This window comes from Apis cerana, linkage group LG14 (genome assembly GCF_029169275.1).
Source record: "Apis cerana isolate GH-2021 linkage group LG14, AcerK_1.0, whole genome shotgun sequence".
NCBI classification, from domain to species: domain Eukaryota; kingdom Metazoa; phylum Arthropoda; class Insecta; order Hymenoptera; family Apidae; genus Apis; species Apis cerana.
This window is the reverse complement of record NC_083865.1, coordinates 11639203-11656801: the sequence shown is the minus strand read 5'-3', so window position 1 is coordinate 11656801 and position 17599 is coordinate 11639203. Positions and strand designations below refer to the sequence as shown.

Below are 17599 nucleotides of genomic sequence, written 5' to 3'. Positions count from 1 at the left end.
AAAAAAGTTAATTGAATTAAAATTATAATTATTTATTATTATATAATTTTTTGAGATAGTAAATAATTAACCTTATATATATTTATATATGTTTATATTTATATTTTTATTTAAATATAATTTTTTTATATTATTATTATATTATTATTATTATTCTTATACAATATTTCTGTTTTTTTAATTTATATATAATATATAATATATAATATATATATATATATATATATATGATAATATCTCTATTAAATATTATTTCAAAATAGTTATATTTGTTATACAATTTATCTTTTATTATTTTTTTATAAATAGAAATATAATATTTTTTTATAAATAAAATAGACTTATTAGAATACTTTATAAAATAAAATAAAATAAAACAAAAAATTCATTGAAAATATATTAAATATTTCGAGCGCAAAATCAATATTCAGTTGACGCATGATTCAATGATTATAATGATAAAAAATTAAATAATAATATTACGAGAATTTGAATATAAGAAAATTTAATTATCAAATTGTGATGATAATTATTACTTGTATTGTATTGAAAATATTTCTTGTATTTTATATATAATACACAATTAAATATATAATTCAGAATTTATAAATTTTTTTTTTAAAATAATATAAAGAAAATAAGAAAGAATTTATTATTATTCTATTTTAATTATATGAAAATTATTTTTTTATATAATATAATTTTTTGTAATATATATAAAATTTTAAAAAGTTATAATCTGTATGTAGGCATACATATTAGTAATATTAGTATTTAGTAATATTTAATAATAAATAATTTTGTTTTCATCAGTTGGTACTCTTGAATTTTGCATCGAAAGAGACGCTATGTTCTATATCTCACTTCCCGATCTGTTTCGATCCGCCATTTTTTTACGTAGGAAAGCGTGTGGTTTGGCATTGTGTTTTGTCGAATTGCTTTACGGAAATACTGACTTGGTAAGTATTTTAATACTTTCTAAATATTTTACATATAATTTCTTAAATGAAAAGCATCATATGAATGTGAAATATTAGTTATACACTTGTATCAATGAGATTATGTAGTTATATTTCATAGCGTCGATACGCAGATATCCGAAACACGCCATTTCGCGTTTTCTAGATTTCCAATAATAAATTCATTTTACAAAATATTTAATTTTTTTCAACTAAAAATAAAAAATAATTATTAGTTGATGACATTGTGATACATTTATTGTTAAAATATTTTTATATATCTTTGACAAATATAATACTGTCGTGTTTTATATATATATATATATATATATATATATATACGTTAATATTGTACATGTGGTCATGTTACTAATTTAGTAGAATTTAATTTTTATCACAATAATTTTCTATTTGGTTATTATTTTATATCAGTGCATAAAAATATACAATAAACATATGATATAAATTCATTTCGTAAATCAATTATATGTTTTATGGCATAATATATTTTATTGTTGTATTTTATATTTTTTTATAATAGTTTTTTAAATATTTTGTAATATTCTGAAAAAATTAACATTGTTATATACATATAACATAACCATAACGATATAATAGTTTACATATTGCAATTATCGACTGCTTTCAATTCAACGAGAGAATGTAAATCGTGATAATTATATTTTAATATTGCTGAAGTATTAAAAAAAAAATAATATATATTATTATATAAATAATACATTTCATTTTATTCAGTTTGTCAATAAATGTCAATTTTTTAATACAGTGAACAAATAAAAAATAAATTTAATTGTTTTTGTTTTATGAATGATAAAATATAATAATATTCGTTACAATAATCATTAGAATAGAACAGAAATTCCCGCATTCAATTCATTCGTAATATTTGAAAGTATGTTCATGGTAAGTTTTTGGACGCACTATTCTCACTGTTCGCTGTATTGCAATTGTCCGATAGGGGTCACTACATACTTCGATTCTCGCGCACCAGCGGACGCAGCAAGTGAGACGCCATTGTTAGATTGCGTTCTCTTGTGTAAAGTCGTGTGTCTAATATCAACGTTGGTTAAATTATTCGTTGAAAATAGCACACAATAATCTTCGGTGAGTGTGAAAAAAGTATATAGTCTTTGAATATAAATTTATACACTGTATTTGAGTTGGTGATCATTATTATATTATTCACATTTCCTAGATTTGGTGCGCCATTTCAACAAGGTCGGTACGCTTTCTGTATTACGTATTTTATAACGTATTTAATAAGTACTTATTTTCTGCTTACATATTCTATTACTCTATTAAAATAGAAATTAAAAAATTTGTATTTTCTTATATTCGAAAATTTCGAAATTGATTTTATTCATTAAAATTTAGATATAAAAGTTAAGAATTCATCAGAATTTATGACCTTCGAAATTCGAAATGCTAGATCGTTAGCAAAATGGTGGAAAAATGTGCGCTGTGAAGAATATCTAAAACAATCGCGCCGTTATTAAATAGATAAATTTTTATAATTTTTATTTGATTCTAAATAAAGTTATTTTTGTTTAAATCAGTTTAAATCAAAATATAAATATTATATTTTAATATATTTCAATTTATAAAATATAATATTTTATAAATTATATCATTATTTTATAATATTTTATAATATATATCATTAATATCGATATTAATATAACAAAAAATATATATATTTAAAATTATACATTTTAATATATATATATATATATATATATATATATATATAATATTTAATATGTATAAAAATCATATTGATGACAATAAATTAATTATTCATTGGAAATATATCGTGCAATTTAATGTTAAGAAATAAAATTAGTTGTATTATAAATTATTACAAAGAGTAAAATGTTTAATTAAATAAGGTGTATGTAATATTTTTTTTATTTATTTTATTTTTTTTTATTTCAGTACATATTTTTATATTCGAAAAATTGTATATACATGATATATGATATTTTAAATATTTTGTTTTTGAAATTAGGTTCTAAGACGAGCCGAAAATGCCGGGTTTTAGTAGTGTTGGCACATTCAAAATTTTCATCGGTAATTTAGCCGATAAAACAACAAATGCTGATATTAAACCATTATTCGAAAAATATGGAAAGGTTGTAGAATGTGATGTGGTGAAAAATTACGGATTTGTGGTAAGTTTCCTTCATATTATATATCCTGAGTTTTTATAATCATTTTTAATTAGAGTTTTTTTTTCTTTTTCCTTCTCTTCCTTTTTTCCTTTTCTTATAAATCTGTCGGATAATTGTACATTGGCCCGAAAAATTTACAATTCTTAAATTCGATTAACGAAAAAGATATTTTATGATATAATTTTCAACAGCATATGGAAAACGAAGAAGCAGGAAGAAATGCAATACAAAATTTGAATGGACATATAGTTCATGGTCAGGAGATTAAATGTGAAGCTGCAAAGAGTCGTAAAGGACCTAACACACCTACAACAAAAATATTTGTTGGCAATCTCACAGATAATACAAAAGCGCCTCAAGTGCGCGAACTATTTGCCAAGTACGGTACTGTTGTAGAATGCGATATCGTGAGAAATTATGGATTCGTCCATCTAGAAGCAACAGGTGATGTCAACGATGCCATCAAGGAACTCAATGGAAGAATGGTGGATGGTCAAGCGATGAAGGTTCAAATTTCTACAAGCAGAGTACGACAAAGGCCAGGAATGGGAGATCCTGAACAGTGCTATCGATGCGGTCGCGGCGGCCATTGGTCCAAGGAGTGCCCGAAAGGAGGAATGGGAGGAGGACCAGATAGAAACGGATACAGAGACCGAATGTTTGGACGCGATCCGTATCCTCCACCGCCGCCACCACCGTTCCTTCGGGATCGGTTAATGGGTGGTGGCCGCTTTGGAGTAAGTTAATTTTTTTTTTTAAATTTAATTTTCTTAATAATTATTAATATCAATTATTAGAAGCAATTTTAATAAAAAGGGAAAGAAGACAAAACAAATAATGAAATAAATTTATACAACTAATCATTCATGCCAATATGCTTTTTTATATTTATTACAGGATTACGAAAGCTACTATGACAGGAGAGGCTTCGAGGACACCAGGGATCTCTACGAGAGGCGGTTTACGGGTATGACAGGGCCCTGTGACATGGGAAGTTCCATGTGCGGGCTTGACTTTCCACCAATGACAATGCCACCTCTACCCCCAAGACGAGACCCAATGCCTCCTATGCCTCCTCTAGGTATGGGATCCATGCGCGACACTGGCTTCTCCCGTGGTAACGAGTATGGCATGTTCAGCCGCCGATCGCCCCCTCCAAGTGGCAACAATGGCCGGTTCAGGTGAGTAGAGCCAATGCATTGACTGCCCATTCGTCCGACTTAACATTGTGAACGTTCCAGGCTGGATTAACAGCTCATGCGAATTGGGGTTCGGCTATTCGTCGACATTTAATAATATTTGTTTTTTATCGTGTTTTTCTTCTTTTCTCTTATACGTATATTCTCGATTTCATATGTCTTAAAAATTTATCTCTCTTAAGTATATATATATATATATATATATATATATATATATATATATATATATATATATATATATATATATATATATATATATATATATATATATATATATATATATGTATATGTATATATAATTCTCTCTAGATTACATCGTAAATTCGGCTTATTATTCCATTATTCGAAGTAAAAATTTTCATAAAAGGCTAAAATTTCCGTTTCCGTATTTGATCGTTAGCCCTTAATTTTACATTATTATGTTTCTTTTCAGTTTCTTTCCATTTGTTTCAAGTACAATATAATACAATATGTATACAATCGTACATATGTATGCATGTATGCGTCTCATATGCGCGCGTATAAGCATACATATTGTACACATTGTAATACATAATCACATTATGTATATTACACATATAATTTTTGTGTGTTGCATTGCACAGTTAAAACAATAAATCGATAATCCAATCCATGTAGAGTGTCGACCCGATGCCCACATGAGTGCAGAGTCTGTGTAATAAAATGCTAATATGTATCATGACGCTTGGACGTTTCTGTACATTCTAAATTTCAGTGCACCTCAGGCTGCGTACCATCTTTGTCCATGAATGCGGGCAACCCTAGAGAGACAGTCCCGGGCCAGCGGTCAAGTCGTGCAAGAGTAAGTCTTTGACCACTTTTGTTAGCGAGTAGTCACACCTCGTTCTTGTCGCTGGCGCGTTGTACATCAGCAGCTTCTATTTTCCTCGGTGCCAACAAAATCCGGGTCTCGACTGATCGTACCTTGAACATGTCGACTGCTCTTCTAGGGATGTCCCTGTTCATAGACTCTCTTGATCCATGGCGTTAACTGCGAGATTGGCCTGTATGTCTCTCATAAATCCTTTGTGTTTCAAGCGCTCCTTATTACGTACATCACTCAACCGGGAGTGGCGCGGAGGCCTGGGATGAAGAAACGTTCCTAAGGAATGCGAACTAGATTTCTTGATCGCACTACCGCGAGCCAGGATGCGATCCTACAATTCTAACAAACTCTCGTACGCTGTAGATAGAAAAGAAAAGAAAAGAAAAGAAAAGAAAAGAAAAGAAAAGAGATGAGATGAAATGAAAAAAGGGCTGGCGCGATTTTCAGGAACGGCGCCTATCGATTATCTTTGAAATGTCTCGTAAGTAGAAACCAGCTTTCCAGACGCATTGGACAGTAAGTTTGTATATCGGCGTTTGTAATAGTTATTAAGGTCAAATTCATAGATACGCTTCGAAAACATATTATTTTGTATATCAGTTTCAATGTATCTTTAATTCAAATAATGCTTTAAAGTTTTTCAATCGCAATTTTTGATAAACCAATAAATAGATAACGTAATTCATGAAATGTATCTCGGAAAGATACAGCGTCAAAGATAATTTCGAATTATACAAACGTTCAAGAAAGGGAAAAGAGCAAGTTATGATATGCACGTAGTATTTCAATAGCCCCCCCCCCCCCTCCCCCTGAAATATCGTAGAAAGCGTGTAAGTGCATACTTTCCATGTAACTCGTTTTTACATTTATTATAGCAAAAAATTTGTTTCATTATTTATTATCTCTATAATTAGTACGATTATTTTAATTTTTTTCCCCCTTTTTCTTTTTTTTCTCATTTTTATTATCGGTCGTAATTTTATTACGTTTCAAAGTTACCACGCAAGAAAAAGAAAAGAAATTTTTTTAATTAATTTAGTAAAAAGTACACGCGAAAATGAATGAATATATTGATTTATCCGTGGAAATTTCATGAAATCGGTCCCATGTATTATGATAATAATGCGAAGAAATGTATAAAAATTTATAAAAACCATCTTATATGTTATAACCATCTTTGCATATATGCGTACATATACACATAAAGTATATATGAACAAAAATACACATATATTCGTACAGAGAGCGAAAAGATAAAAAGGAAAGTGAAAGAGGGAAGGGAAAGGGGAGAGAGAAAGAGAAAGAAAAAAGAGAAAAAAGGAAAAATTTGTTTCAAAATTATGATCCATACTTCTCGAAGCTGACTTCTACTCACGAGGTTCAAAGCTTTTCATGTATGTAAATCCATTCACAAACTTTCAAATAGAAAACAGAGTTGATTGAACTTTTCAATCTTTCTGAATATTTTGAATTTGTTGTTGCATGTAACCTTATTATCCTACATGATCCCAGCCTGGGCTGCAAATGGCTCGTTACGTTCTGATTATATAAACTGAAAATCGCATGGGTTAAAAATCCAGTCTAACGCTGCCTGCCTTATATGACTGGCCAAAAGAAGAAAAGAAAAAAAATAATCCCATGTTCTTATCTGCGAATTTTGTATTATGCATCCATTTATCAATTTGTTTTCTTTCTAGTAAATGTACCTCGTATATAAAATAAAACGGATAGAAATACTTGATTATTGCTTGCATTTAGATATTCTGAATATAATTTAATAAAATTATAAGTACGTGTAGTGTACACATACAAAAACACATATACACGCACAGCATATAAGAAAATAAATATAAATCGAATAAATGATTAATTGTTCGATTTTAAAGTGATAATTTTACCCTTTCGCATATTTGGTTAGCGTGTGAATGCACGTTATTTGCGCAGGTTTAATATATGTTATTGAATATACATTTGCACAAATATTTTTCTAAATCAATTCTTTCTTCGATACGATTTATGATTCATTCGTGTGATATATATTATTTCAATCAGTTGTGTATTTAGATATGAATTTCGATAGATAGGTAGTTAATTATAGATAGTAGTTGTATGATATTGTACGCGAGCATATACGTTTCCATCTTTTCTATAAATATATTTTTCTTCTCTTTTTACTTCCACCTATGATAGTATGCATCATAATTGGTCGATAATAGTGTCTTCATTTATTTTATATATATTATCTAAACGTAAAACTGCCTATAAAATAATTTTTTTCCAAACTATTTTTGACCTTTTCTTTAACCATTCTTTACAGTCATATTAGGCAGCACGCGACTATTTTTCTTGCATTGTCATTATACAGGGACTAATTCACAAAGTTAAGCCTTGGACAAGGGAGCAAGTATGGTGTATATATTGATCTTTGATCATTCGTAGATTCGATTATTTATTATAACGCTGTTATAGTAGAGGCATGTACGAGGACTTCAGCCGAGATTCATTTGAAGAGCGTAGGTAAGTAGACGTGTCAATTCCGGTTAAAAATTGATTCACACTGAAATTGTGTGTCGAAACGTTTCCAAGTATTCGATATATGTGTATCTACATATATATATATATATATATATATATATATATATATATATATATATATATGTATATATATATATTGTCATTTTAATTAACTCTCTGCTCTCTTCTTTGTTTATTGCGATTTATTATATTGCCTTTTATATTATTATGCTTTCTTATTATTAATTAATTATCGATAAATTCGTAATTCATATCGAATTAAAATTTAATGATAAACTGCGAAAATGTATATGTTACGATCGTATTATATTATATGTTTATCATATTTTATCTATTTATTCAAATAACAATAATTAAAAATGATAATTATATGGATAGTAAAAAGATAGTAAAAGAGGCGAAAAAATATGTATATTTTGCAAAGGAGAGACATATGGAGTGTGTGCTCGTTAAAAAAAAAGAATATATGTATATTTATTATATATAATTAATATATATATATTGTAATTTAAAAGTTTCAATAATTTTTGTTGGCAAAAAAATACGATATTAATACACGTTGCCAAGAATAATTAGCGAGAATAACGAGGAAGAACGTACTCATTACGATGTTTTCACCAAATATTTCCTTATAAGTGATAATTATCTTTTCCCGTACCTTTTAAAAATGCATTATTTAAATGTTTTTTATGTGTCGGTACGTAGATTGTATGATTTATTTTTTTTATATGACGTACCATGTCTATATGACCCTTGTCTACTTACCTATCCGCCCTTTTTTTTTGTATCTCACAAGTTGTTCCTCTCTTAGCTCGTGTGGTTTTTTTCCCCGATCTCTTTTTTATCGATCTCGTATAACTGACGTAGATTAATTTTGGTTACCAGACCGGGATTACGAGGGCCATCGCCGTCGCGCCGGTTCGCACCATACTAAATCGTCGCGTCGGGCTCGGATCGGTCTCTGTCGGTCTGTCTGTCTCTCTGTGTGTCGGGTCTGTCTGTCGCTAGCAGGAAGCCTCGGGACCGAGATACTCTTGGCCGTCTATGTCTGTCGATCTGCACGCGCGAAGATCCACCATTCGCCCGTTCTATCGGGAAAACATGTATTCTCCCCGTAATGCGCTATTTAGACGAGAATCCTTCGCCCATCCTCCTAAAAAGAATATGAAAGAAGAAAAAAAAGAAACGGACAGATTAAATAGCAAACAAAATGAAAAATATTTTATCGAATTGCAGGTTTCTTTTATAATTCTGTCACCTTTCCCTCTTTTATTTTTTTTATTTTTATTTTTATTTTTATTTTTATTTTCCTATTCCTTTCTTTCCTTTTTTTCCTTCTTTCCTATTTCCTTATACATACAACACACACACACGCACACACACACACACACACACACACACGCATACGCACACACACAAAATTCCTTTTGTACCTTCTGTTCCTTTATTCAATTAATTTTATATATTACATATTCAGCATTTCCATTCCGGTCCAAGTTACTTACAATTAATCAAATATTATATCTGATATAATTTGACACGTATGTCCATTTGAGAAATTGTCAAATTTTCATCTTTTAATGTAAAAAAAACTTTGTTGTAGCATCGTCCTGCCAAAAATTTTCAATTTGTATTTTCAATTCGTATTTACAATATTAAATTATTAGTATTAAAATATTAGTATTACTTTATCATGGTTAATTCTTCGAATTTAAGATCTTAAAGTATGTAGGTAGGACGAGGCTTATAACGCTATACATACATAAATGCATACGTGTTATATATATATATATACGTATGTATGTATGTGTGTGTGTATGTATATGTGTATATATATATATATATATATATACATACACACAATACATACATACATATGTAATATATACATATATACGTGTGTATGTATATATGTATGTATGCATATGTATGTCGCGTCGTGTTCGATGACCGTTTCTGTGACGATGACGCGCACGTGAGCAGCGCGGATTTTTTTTTTCGATCGTAAATAAAACTTCCGTGCATGTTCAGCAGACACTTACCGTCACTGCGTTGAATAAAATTAAAGTAAAAGTATGGAATGAAAGATCTGAGCAAGTATGGACAATATCGGATTCTCTCTCTCTCTCTCTCTCTCTCTCTCTCTCTCTCTCTCTCTCTCTCTCTCTCTTTCTCGCTCGCTCGCTCGCTCGCTCTCGCTCTGAACATAATTAATCGTGCGTTTTGCAACGTGTCGCAATCACAAAATCGGAGCATCGTCCGAACGTTCATTTGCAAATGTCTTTTATTCTTTTTTCCTTTTCTTTTTCCTATTTTCTCATATCATTTATATATAATATAAGAAACAATAAAAGTTTGTTGCGTTTAATTTACATTATGTGCGATGTTTTTGTCGCCTCGGATAATTCTCAATTTATTATTCAGGCAAAAACGGAATTTCGTGTAAAATGCGTTGCAACTAGCGGAACGGTTGTTCGATATAATGCGATGATAACGGTTGCCGTTTAAGGTATTAAGGAACGTCGAAGATAATTAAACAAAATGTGCGTGCGTGTGTCACCAATACGTGTAATATCTTTCCTAATCATAATGCTTTTTCGATACAAAATAATAGATATATCGTATTTATGTAACTTTTCTTTCAAGAAACGAGAAAAGTGCGTGCGGGTTCGACTATTCGAATCGTTTCCAGATTATCATACAAGTCTTAAAGATACGATTTCAGAGACCCAATAGACTCGTAGGATGCGTCGATTCTGTATGGGAATCCAAATTTCGGTCGTGCGAACATTATTATCATTAATCTGTAGTGACATAATATCGTTTTATTAACATATTTAGAATTAATACGTGAATAATTACCGAAGATTGATACGGCAATCGCAACAGCGTTCTGTTTAGCTTATAAATACGTATGTATATACATACGTACACATACATACACACACACACACACACACACACACACAATACATCATACATACATACATATATATCCGCGCATGCGTATATATACATTTCATATATATATATAATATATATATTATATATATATATAATATGTATGTATGTATGTATGTATATGTGTATATATATATATACATATATATATATACATATATACATATATATGTACCTATGACCACCGTTTTTTCGTTTCGAGTAGCGTATACACGTAACGACGTGTACAATATTTCTCTCCCATCGTTTTCCCCTATTCCTTTTTTCTTTGATGATACGACCTGTTTTCAATGGTAATTAGGTTAATGATAATATCATACTAATAATGGTTTAAAAAAAGGAATGTAATAACAATGTATTTGTGAAGATTCACAAAAAAGACGTTTCGTGTTCTTTAATCATTATTTGCACTGTTTTTCGTCTCACTCAAGTTAATTGCCTCCTATTGAATCCCTTCTCCCATTCGACCATTACCCTGTATAATATCATCCAATCTATATTACCTTAACGATATTTTTTACCTTTTAAAGAAATTGTTCGCCCCCGTAAAGGTTGGGTAAACGGATATGCGCTCTATCTGGCTTCCTGCGTATCGCGCGTTACAAACGTGTCGTGATCATTAAACCCACGATATTAACAATCCCTGGATATATTCGTATATATACGTGTCGACTTCGTTTTTATATCGCACTCTTTAAAAGAAAAAAAAAAATATGCGTATTATTTTATATCCGCGCAATTACATTCTTGTATTACCCATTTTCACATTATAAATGCGGAAAAAAATTTATTTTTTCATTTTGTTTTTTTATTATATTTGTTAAAAATCTAATACGCAATTAATATAAGAACAAATATTAATCTCAGTAATTACTCGATACTTATATTCATCACTCCAATATAAAGTAATGTTTTTCGTTTAAAAATATCGTTATTATTAAAAAAAATAATATAAATAAACTTATCTAGAATAACGCGAACAATGGTTTTTTAAATTTGTGTACATTTTTCACTTTATATACGTCGTGTTATTTTATTATTTTACATATTCTTTTTCTATACATTTGTTAATATATAAATAATTGAAACATTGTCTAATTTTTTTCTTTTCTATGAATTAATACTTAATCATACGTGAAAAGTAGATTTTTCTTTATGGTAATGAATAATCTTATTAATAGTTTTATTTGATGATAGTTATCATAATTTACAATCGAAAGATGTTCAGACTAAATTCTTATATTTTTATAAAACTAAAATATGAAAAAAATTTATGAAAATGATTACTATTGATATAGATATATAATATTAATTAAATGTATATTTAGGCATAAAATGAATCTTAAAGAGATAAAAAAGGAAAAATTTTTTAACAAATCCAACTGAATTTTTCCTTTTACATGAATAGGCACAATTTATATATATTTTGCAATCTCGATGTTACGTAATTAAAAATACGTGCAATTTATGTGTTACGCGATTAATCAGTAGAATATATTAATGTGAATTAATCAATGGATCGAGCAAAAAAATATATGTAAATACATATATAGCATCATCGTGTTCGGGATTTGAATATGGAAAGCGCAATTTTCTCCCATATTTGATGAATATTTGATAAATTAAGTCGTCGAAGATTATATTCTCTACGAATCGTCGAATAATATATCTATTAATATATGTGATGATGACGTTGATTTTCTATGGTTTTTAGAAACATATTCCATAATATTTATTACTATAATAATATCGATAATATTGTTTTTCGCCATTAAATTCGTTGAAGCCATTGCAATCATTCAAATTGAAATGCGTCGTGCGGGCTTATCAAAATCTATGTAAACTTAAAAATAATCAATGGTACGAGAATTCCCGTGCCAAATTGTTGTCGGAAATTATGTACGAATTCTTCCATGAAATAACAATATAAATGTATGTTTTACTCGATAATTTTATAATAAAAAACATGTGATGCGCGTTTTTTGAAAGAGTGAAAATTAAAACAAATATATGTATGAATTAAAGGAAAAAAAAAACAAATGAGGAAGAAACTTAAGGTGCAATAAAAGTATATTATCGATAATATGTAGAAATCGGGAAGACACATAATATGAGCATTGAATAATAATAATAATTATAATTCTTCACATGTGTGAAAATTACATTCTCGTATCGGGTTATTGTCAAATTATCAAAAAAGTGATAAAAAGACGCGACGCAGAGAAATTTAAAAAAAATATTATGCATATTGTAATATGATGTATGATATAGGACACGATAGACCTGCCTCATATCGCTTCTGGACGTGGAAGGAGTCTGGACTTTGATGGTGTCATAACGAAGAAAAAAAGTAAGAGAAAAAAGATAAACATAGAAAATAAGTGAGGGAAAAAGAAAACAAAACAAAAAAGAATGAAAGAGAAAAATAAATACAACGACGTATATCCTTTGTGATGAGATGTAATTGTCGACCAGGACAACTTCTATACTTCATTGAGAAAGAGAGACGCCATGGCTGACAAAGATGATGGTGAATGATGATGGTGAATGTGGCACTATAGATCCCAATCTGGATAAATATGTTGGGTGTAAACTACATTGTATTTACAAGGCAAGTTTACTCAGTATCATTCTGATTCGCGTGAAAACGCAAAATGAAAACAAACAAATGTATTTTTTCCCCTCAAAATATTAAAATTCATAGCCTTTTTTGCAAGCCGAACTTTTTGAGAGTCATGTTTTCTTTCTTAGGAGATGCGGCAGTATGTACATATACATTCAAATCTGCAATACGAAGAACTTTGTGAATTAGGTGTCCAGAATTTAAGCATTGGATGTGATGATACTGCAAATTTACATCGCAGTATTTTTCCGTATTATTATATTATATTGGATATATTATTATATTAATATTGAATTTTTTCATGATTTTCTTGAATATATGAAAACATGAGAAGGTATTGTAAGGAAGTAAAATCTTACTTCCTTGTTATTCCATTTTGCATTACAGATATCATAATTGTATATATTTACGCATTTCATTGTTTAAATTCGCTGTTTTACATTCCTATATTTTTTATTTTTATATTGATCTTCAATATCATAATCGTATCATGTATAAATTTGTATTCTTCCTTAATCCCTATTCTTCCTTAATTCCTATTTTTTTTCTTTTTTATTAGCAACTGCGTTCAAAGGCAATTTGTACATATATGTTATATTAATAAGTATTAATAAAAAATTAATTTTGAAGATATATAAATATCTTATAAGAAATTTTCAAATATTGATATATAATCAATATTTATTATTTGAATTGATTTAATTGATAACATTTATCTTTCTACATATATATATATATATATATATATATGGACTTGATTCGTATTAAGTTTTGCGGTAAGTAAGTTTAATGTTAAATTAAATTAATAATTTAATTAATAATATGTATATAAATTAATATATAAAATTAAAATAAAAAGACGATGAGCAAAGAAAGTACGATAAATGATTATTAACTAAGAAAAAATATATAATTTTCTAATAAATTATTTGTTTCTAAATGATTGAATAATATAATTAATACAATTATACATAAAATACTTTGTTAAACGATAATTATATTGCAAGTTTGAAAATATATTTAATATATATATATATGCAATACTATAATTATCCATTCAAATTATGTAACATAAAAATATATATATTTTTTTTTAAATTTTTATTTTGATTAAAAATTTATTCTTTTAAATTTTTTATTATATAAAATTTTTATAAATGATCTAATTTGATAATAAAGTAAAAGTTTAAAAAAAAAAATGTATATTATAGGCTATTATTGAATTGATTTTATGATGAAAAGAATATACTAAAATAATGCATAATATGCATTAAATAATATCGGTCTTATTATTATTTATTATTAAATTAACTTATTTAATAATAATTTTATATTGTATTTATATTTATTTGATAATTATTTAATGAAAGATTTTTATTTTAATGAAAATTAATGTGATTATGTCAATCAATATGATGATAAATTCTTAAATTTATATTTAATAATTTATATTAATATTCATCGAATTTTCATACATGCACACGCGTTCGCATGTATATACGCTATAAATAATAAAATATAAGTAACAAATATAAAATATATAATAATATTCAATTGATCTATAAAAAGTAATCTATAAAATTAATATAATATTTTAATATAAAGATGATATGTGCACGTGATATCTTTCGATTTTGCAACAGCAAGTAACAAATATTTCTGTTACGGAGTAGTGGTATATCGTTTACATTCATATGTCACAAATTATTTCCCGAAATTCACTAAAATAGTAACAAATGGCGTTAGACTTACGGTATGATAATTTGTAATATTATGGTAGTTTTTATTTTTTATTTTAATTGGAATTAAAAATATTTTAATTCAAAATAGAGGTTATATTAAAGTATGTTTCACATGTACATGTTTGATTATATCTTTACAAGTATATCAATTTTTATCTTTTGAATTTCTAACGAAATTCAAGTGAAAATAATATGTTTTTAATATGTTATATATGTAATTAGCTTATATCTTTCAAATTTATGTATAACTAAAATGTATTGTGATCGGAAAGATAGGTTGATAGGTTATATGATAGACAAATTCTTATGAGTATACTCAAACTTTTTTTTAACGTAGGAACTTGTATTTAGAAAGAATGATAGAAAGAAAAAATATATACATATATTTATATATTTAAATCAATTTATTTTGAATGTAAAATAATTATATTTTTAATGTATTCCAATAAAATCTATTTATTCTATGTGTGATCAAAATAATTTTACAATATTTCAGAGAAGGTATTCTATTAGGCATGGGTAATCCTCTTCTTGATATTTCAGCAACTGTAGATAGCAATTTTTTAAAAAAATATGATCTAAATGCAAATGATGCAATTCTTGCTGAAGAAAAACACAAACCCATGTATGATGAATTAATTGAATTGTATAAAGCAGATTTTATCGCTGGTGGTTCTGTACAAAATACTATGCGAGTAGCACAAGTAAAGTTAATTTATATTGTTATTATAAATGATATATATATTGATATTTCTAATAATTTAACATTATTTATATAATTATATATAAAATAATGTTAATGTTATATTAAATAATGTTAAATTATTAGAAATATCAAGTGAAATAACAATAAAATATTCTGCAGTGGTTCCTGGGGAAACCAAATATTGCAACTTACATGGGCTGTGTTGGAATGGACAAGTACTCAAAAATTTTAGAGGATAGAGCACGTGCAGATGGCTTGAATGTTCGTTATCAATATACACAAAAAGAACCTACCGGTACTTGTGCAGTTCTTATTACAGGAAATGAACGTTCTTTGTGTGCCAATTTGGCTGCAGCTACATGTTTTTCACTTTCACACATAGAAGAAACTGAAAATAAAAATCTTATTGAAATTGCTGAATATATTTATGTTTCTGTATGTATAATATAAAATATTTCTAATGTTTTTATATTATTATCTATCGAATGTTATTAAATATTTAATTTTAGGGTTTTTTCTTAACTGTAAGCCCAGAAACAATTCAAGTAATTGCTAAACATGCTTTTGAAAAAAATAAAATTTTTATAATGAATCTCAGTGCACCATTTTTATGCGAATATTATAAAAAGCCAATGTTGGCAGCTCTTCCTTATGTTGATATCTTATTTGGTAATGAGGTAGAAGCTGATGCATTTGCAAAAGCAAATGATTTCCAAACTACAAATAGAAAGGAAATTGCTTTAAAATTATCACAAATGGAAAAGATTAATAAAAAAAGGCAAAGAATTGTTATAATAACCCAAGGTCCTGATAATATATTAGTTGTAAAAGATAATATTATAAAGGAATTTGCTGCTATGAGACTTCCAGAAGAAAAAGTTGTAGATACTAATGGAGCAGGTGATGCATTTGTTGGAGGTATATATTTTTTTTTTTATATATAATTACATCATATGACATTAAAACCAATTTATATATTAATCAGTATATGATTTTTTCGAAAAATTATCATATATTATAATATTTTCAGGTTTTTTGGCTCAATTTGTTCAAGGTAGAAGTATAGAAGTTTGTGTGAAATGTGGAATTTGGGCTGCAACTCAAATTTTACAGAGATCTGGATGTACTTATGAAGGGAAACCTAATTTTACTCCTTGACAATGCTTAAATCAGTTAGTTAATTGTAAATTCTGTACTTATATATACATACACATATATGTGTGTGTGTGTTTGTTTGTTTGTTTGTTTATGTATATATATGTATATATATAATTATATATATATATATATAATTTATATAATATATATATAATTATACAATAAAAATGTATAATATGTATATATGTATTTATATATACGTATAATAATATGTATATGTATATATGTATATATATATATATATATATATGTATAATAAATACTTTATCAACTTTTTTACCCCGATTTTTGTTTAATTTAACAAATTAATTTATTGAGTGAATATTTTTCATACTCTGAAAATTTTCATTCTATTGATAATAAATGTGGATAATAAAAAGAAGAAAATACAAGCGGTATAGAATTTGGAATTAAATACAAAACAAATTATCGGCATGGTTATTAATTATAGACAATATTTAATAACATTATTAATTGATTAATGAATATCGTATAATCGAAAAAAATAAATATTAAATTCATATGAAAAATAATTTTAATAAGATAGGTATATTAATAAAAAAACTTAGTAATTTAATTTAATTTAGTAATGTAGTTAATTTGTTTATATTTTATGATTATTAGTGATTCTTTGTTAAGATGATAAAGTAACAAATAATTGATACAATATTAAATTA

The 17599-nt window shown here is 27.3% G+C and overlaps 2 protein-coding genes across 50 annotated transcripts; both read left to right on the top strand.

The window, feature by feature from the left end:
- Positions 1 to 818: 818 nt before the first annotated feature.
- LOC107994621 (RNA-binding protein lark) lies at positions 819 to 13949 on the top strand. 47 transcript variants are annotated; one of them, XR_009832649.1, is made up of 11 exons: positions 878 to 959; positions 1939 to 2084; positions 2176 to 2198; positions 2989 to 3151; positions 3343 to 3888; positions 4049 to 4118; positions 4233 to 4332; positions 7670 to 7714; positions 12965 to 13043; positions 13169 to 13304; positions 13445 to 13949. XR_009832649.1 is itself a non-coding variant. In XM_062085087.1 (9 exons), the coding sequence occupies exons 4-9, from the start codon at positions 3008 to 3010 to the stop codon at positions 12972 to 12974; spliced, it is 915 nt and encodes a 304-aa protein (XP_061941071.1). In that variant the 5' UTR covers positions 878 to 959; positions 1939 to 2084; positions 2176 to 2198; positions 2989 to 3007; the 3' UTR covers positions 12975 to 13415. The 47 variants fall into 47 exon arrangements, 24 of the variants coding, with proteins under 24 accessions (XP_061941056.1, XP_061941061.1, XP_061941057.1 ...); XR_009832646.1 differs by having other exon boundaries at positions 7667 to 7714; XR_009832644.1 differs by lacking the exon at positions 2176 to 2198 and having other exon boundaries at positions 837 to 959; positions 7667 to 7714.
- A 615-nt stretch (positions 13950 to 14564) lies between these two features.
- On the top strand, positions 14565 to 17201 carry LOC107994612 (uncharacterized). 3 transcript variants are annotated; one of them, XM_017051602.3, is made up of 5 exons: positions 14565 to 15069; positions 15555 to 15762; positions 15924 to 16199; positions 16274 to 16682; positions 16795 to 17201. In XM_017051602.3, exons 1-5 carry the CDS (start codon positions 15053 to 15055, stop codon positions 16920 to 16922), a joined length of 1038 nt encoding a protein of 345 aa, XP_016907091.1. In that variant the 5' UTR covers positions 14565 to 15052; the 3' UTR covers positions 16923 to 17201. The 3 variants fall into 3 exon arrangements, with proteins under 3 accessions (XP_016907091.1, XP_061941082.1, XP_016907092.1); XM_062085098.1 differs by having other exon boundaries at positions 14783 to 15473; XM_017051603.3 differs by having other exon boundaries at positions 14784 to 15069; positions 15602 to 15762.
- The last annotated feature ends 398 nt before the right edge of the window (positions 17202 to 17599 follow it).

Bases quoted from the DNA above. Each gene is read 5' to 3' on its own strand.
- LOC107994612 (XM_017051602.3), top strand. The intron at 15,763-15,923 runs GTAAAGTTAATT...AATATTCTGCAG, and splicing joins ATACTATGCGAGTAGCACAA to TGGTTCCTGGGGAAACCAAA. The intron at 16,683-16,794 runs GTATATATTTTT...TAATATTTTCAG, and splicing joins AGGTGATGCATTTGTTGGAG to GTTTTTTGGCTCAATTTGTT.
- LOC107994621 (XM_062085072.1), top strand. From the start codon at position 3,008: ATGCCGGGTTTTAGTAGTGTTGGCACATTCAAAATTTTCATCGGTAAT. The intron at 3,152-3,342 runs GTAAGTTTCCTT...AATTTTCAACAG, and splicing joins TGAAAAATTACGGATTTGTG to CATATGGAAAACGAAGAAGC. The intron at 7,715-8,617 runs GTAAGTAGACGT...TTTGGTTACCAG, and splicing joins GATTCATTTGAAGAGCGTAG to ACCGGGATTACGAGGGCCAT.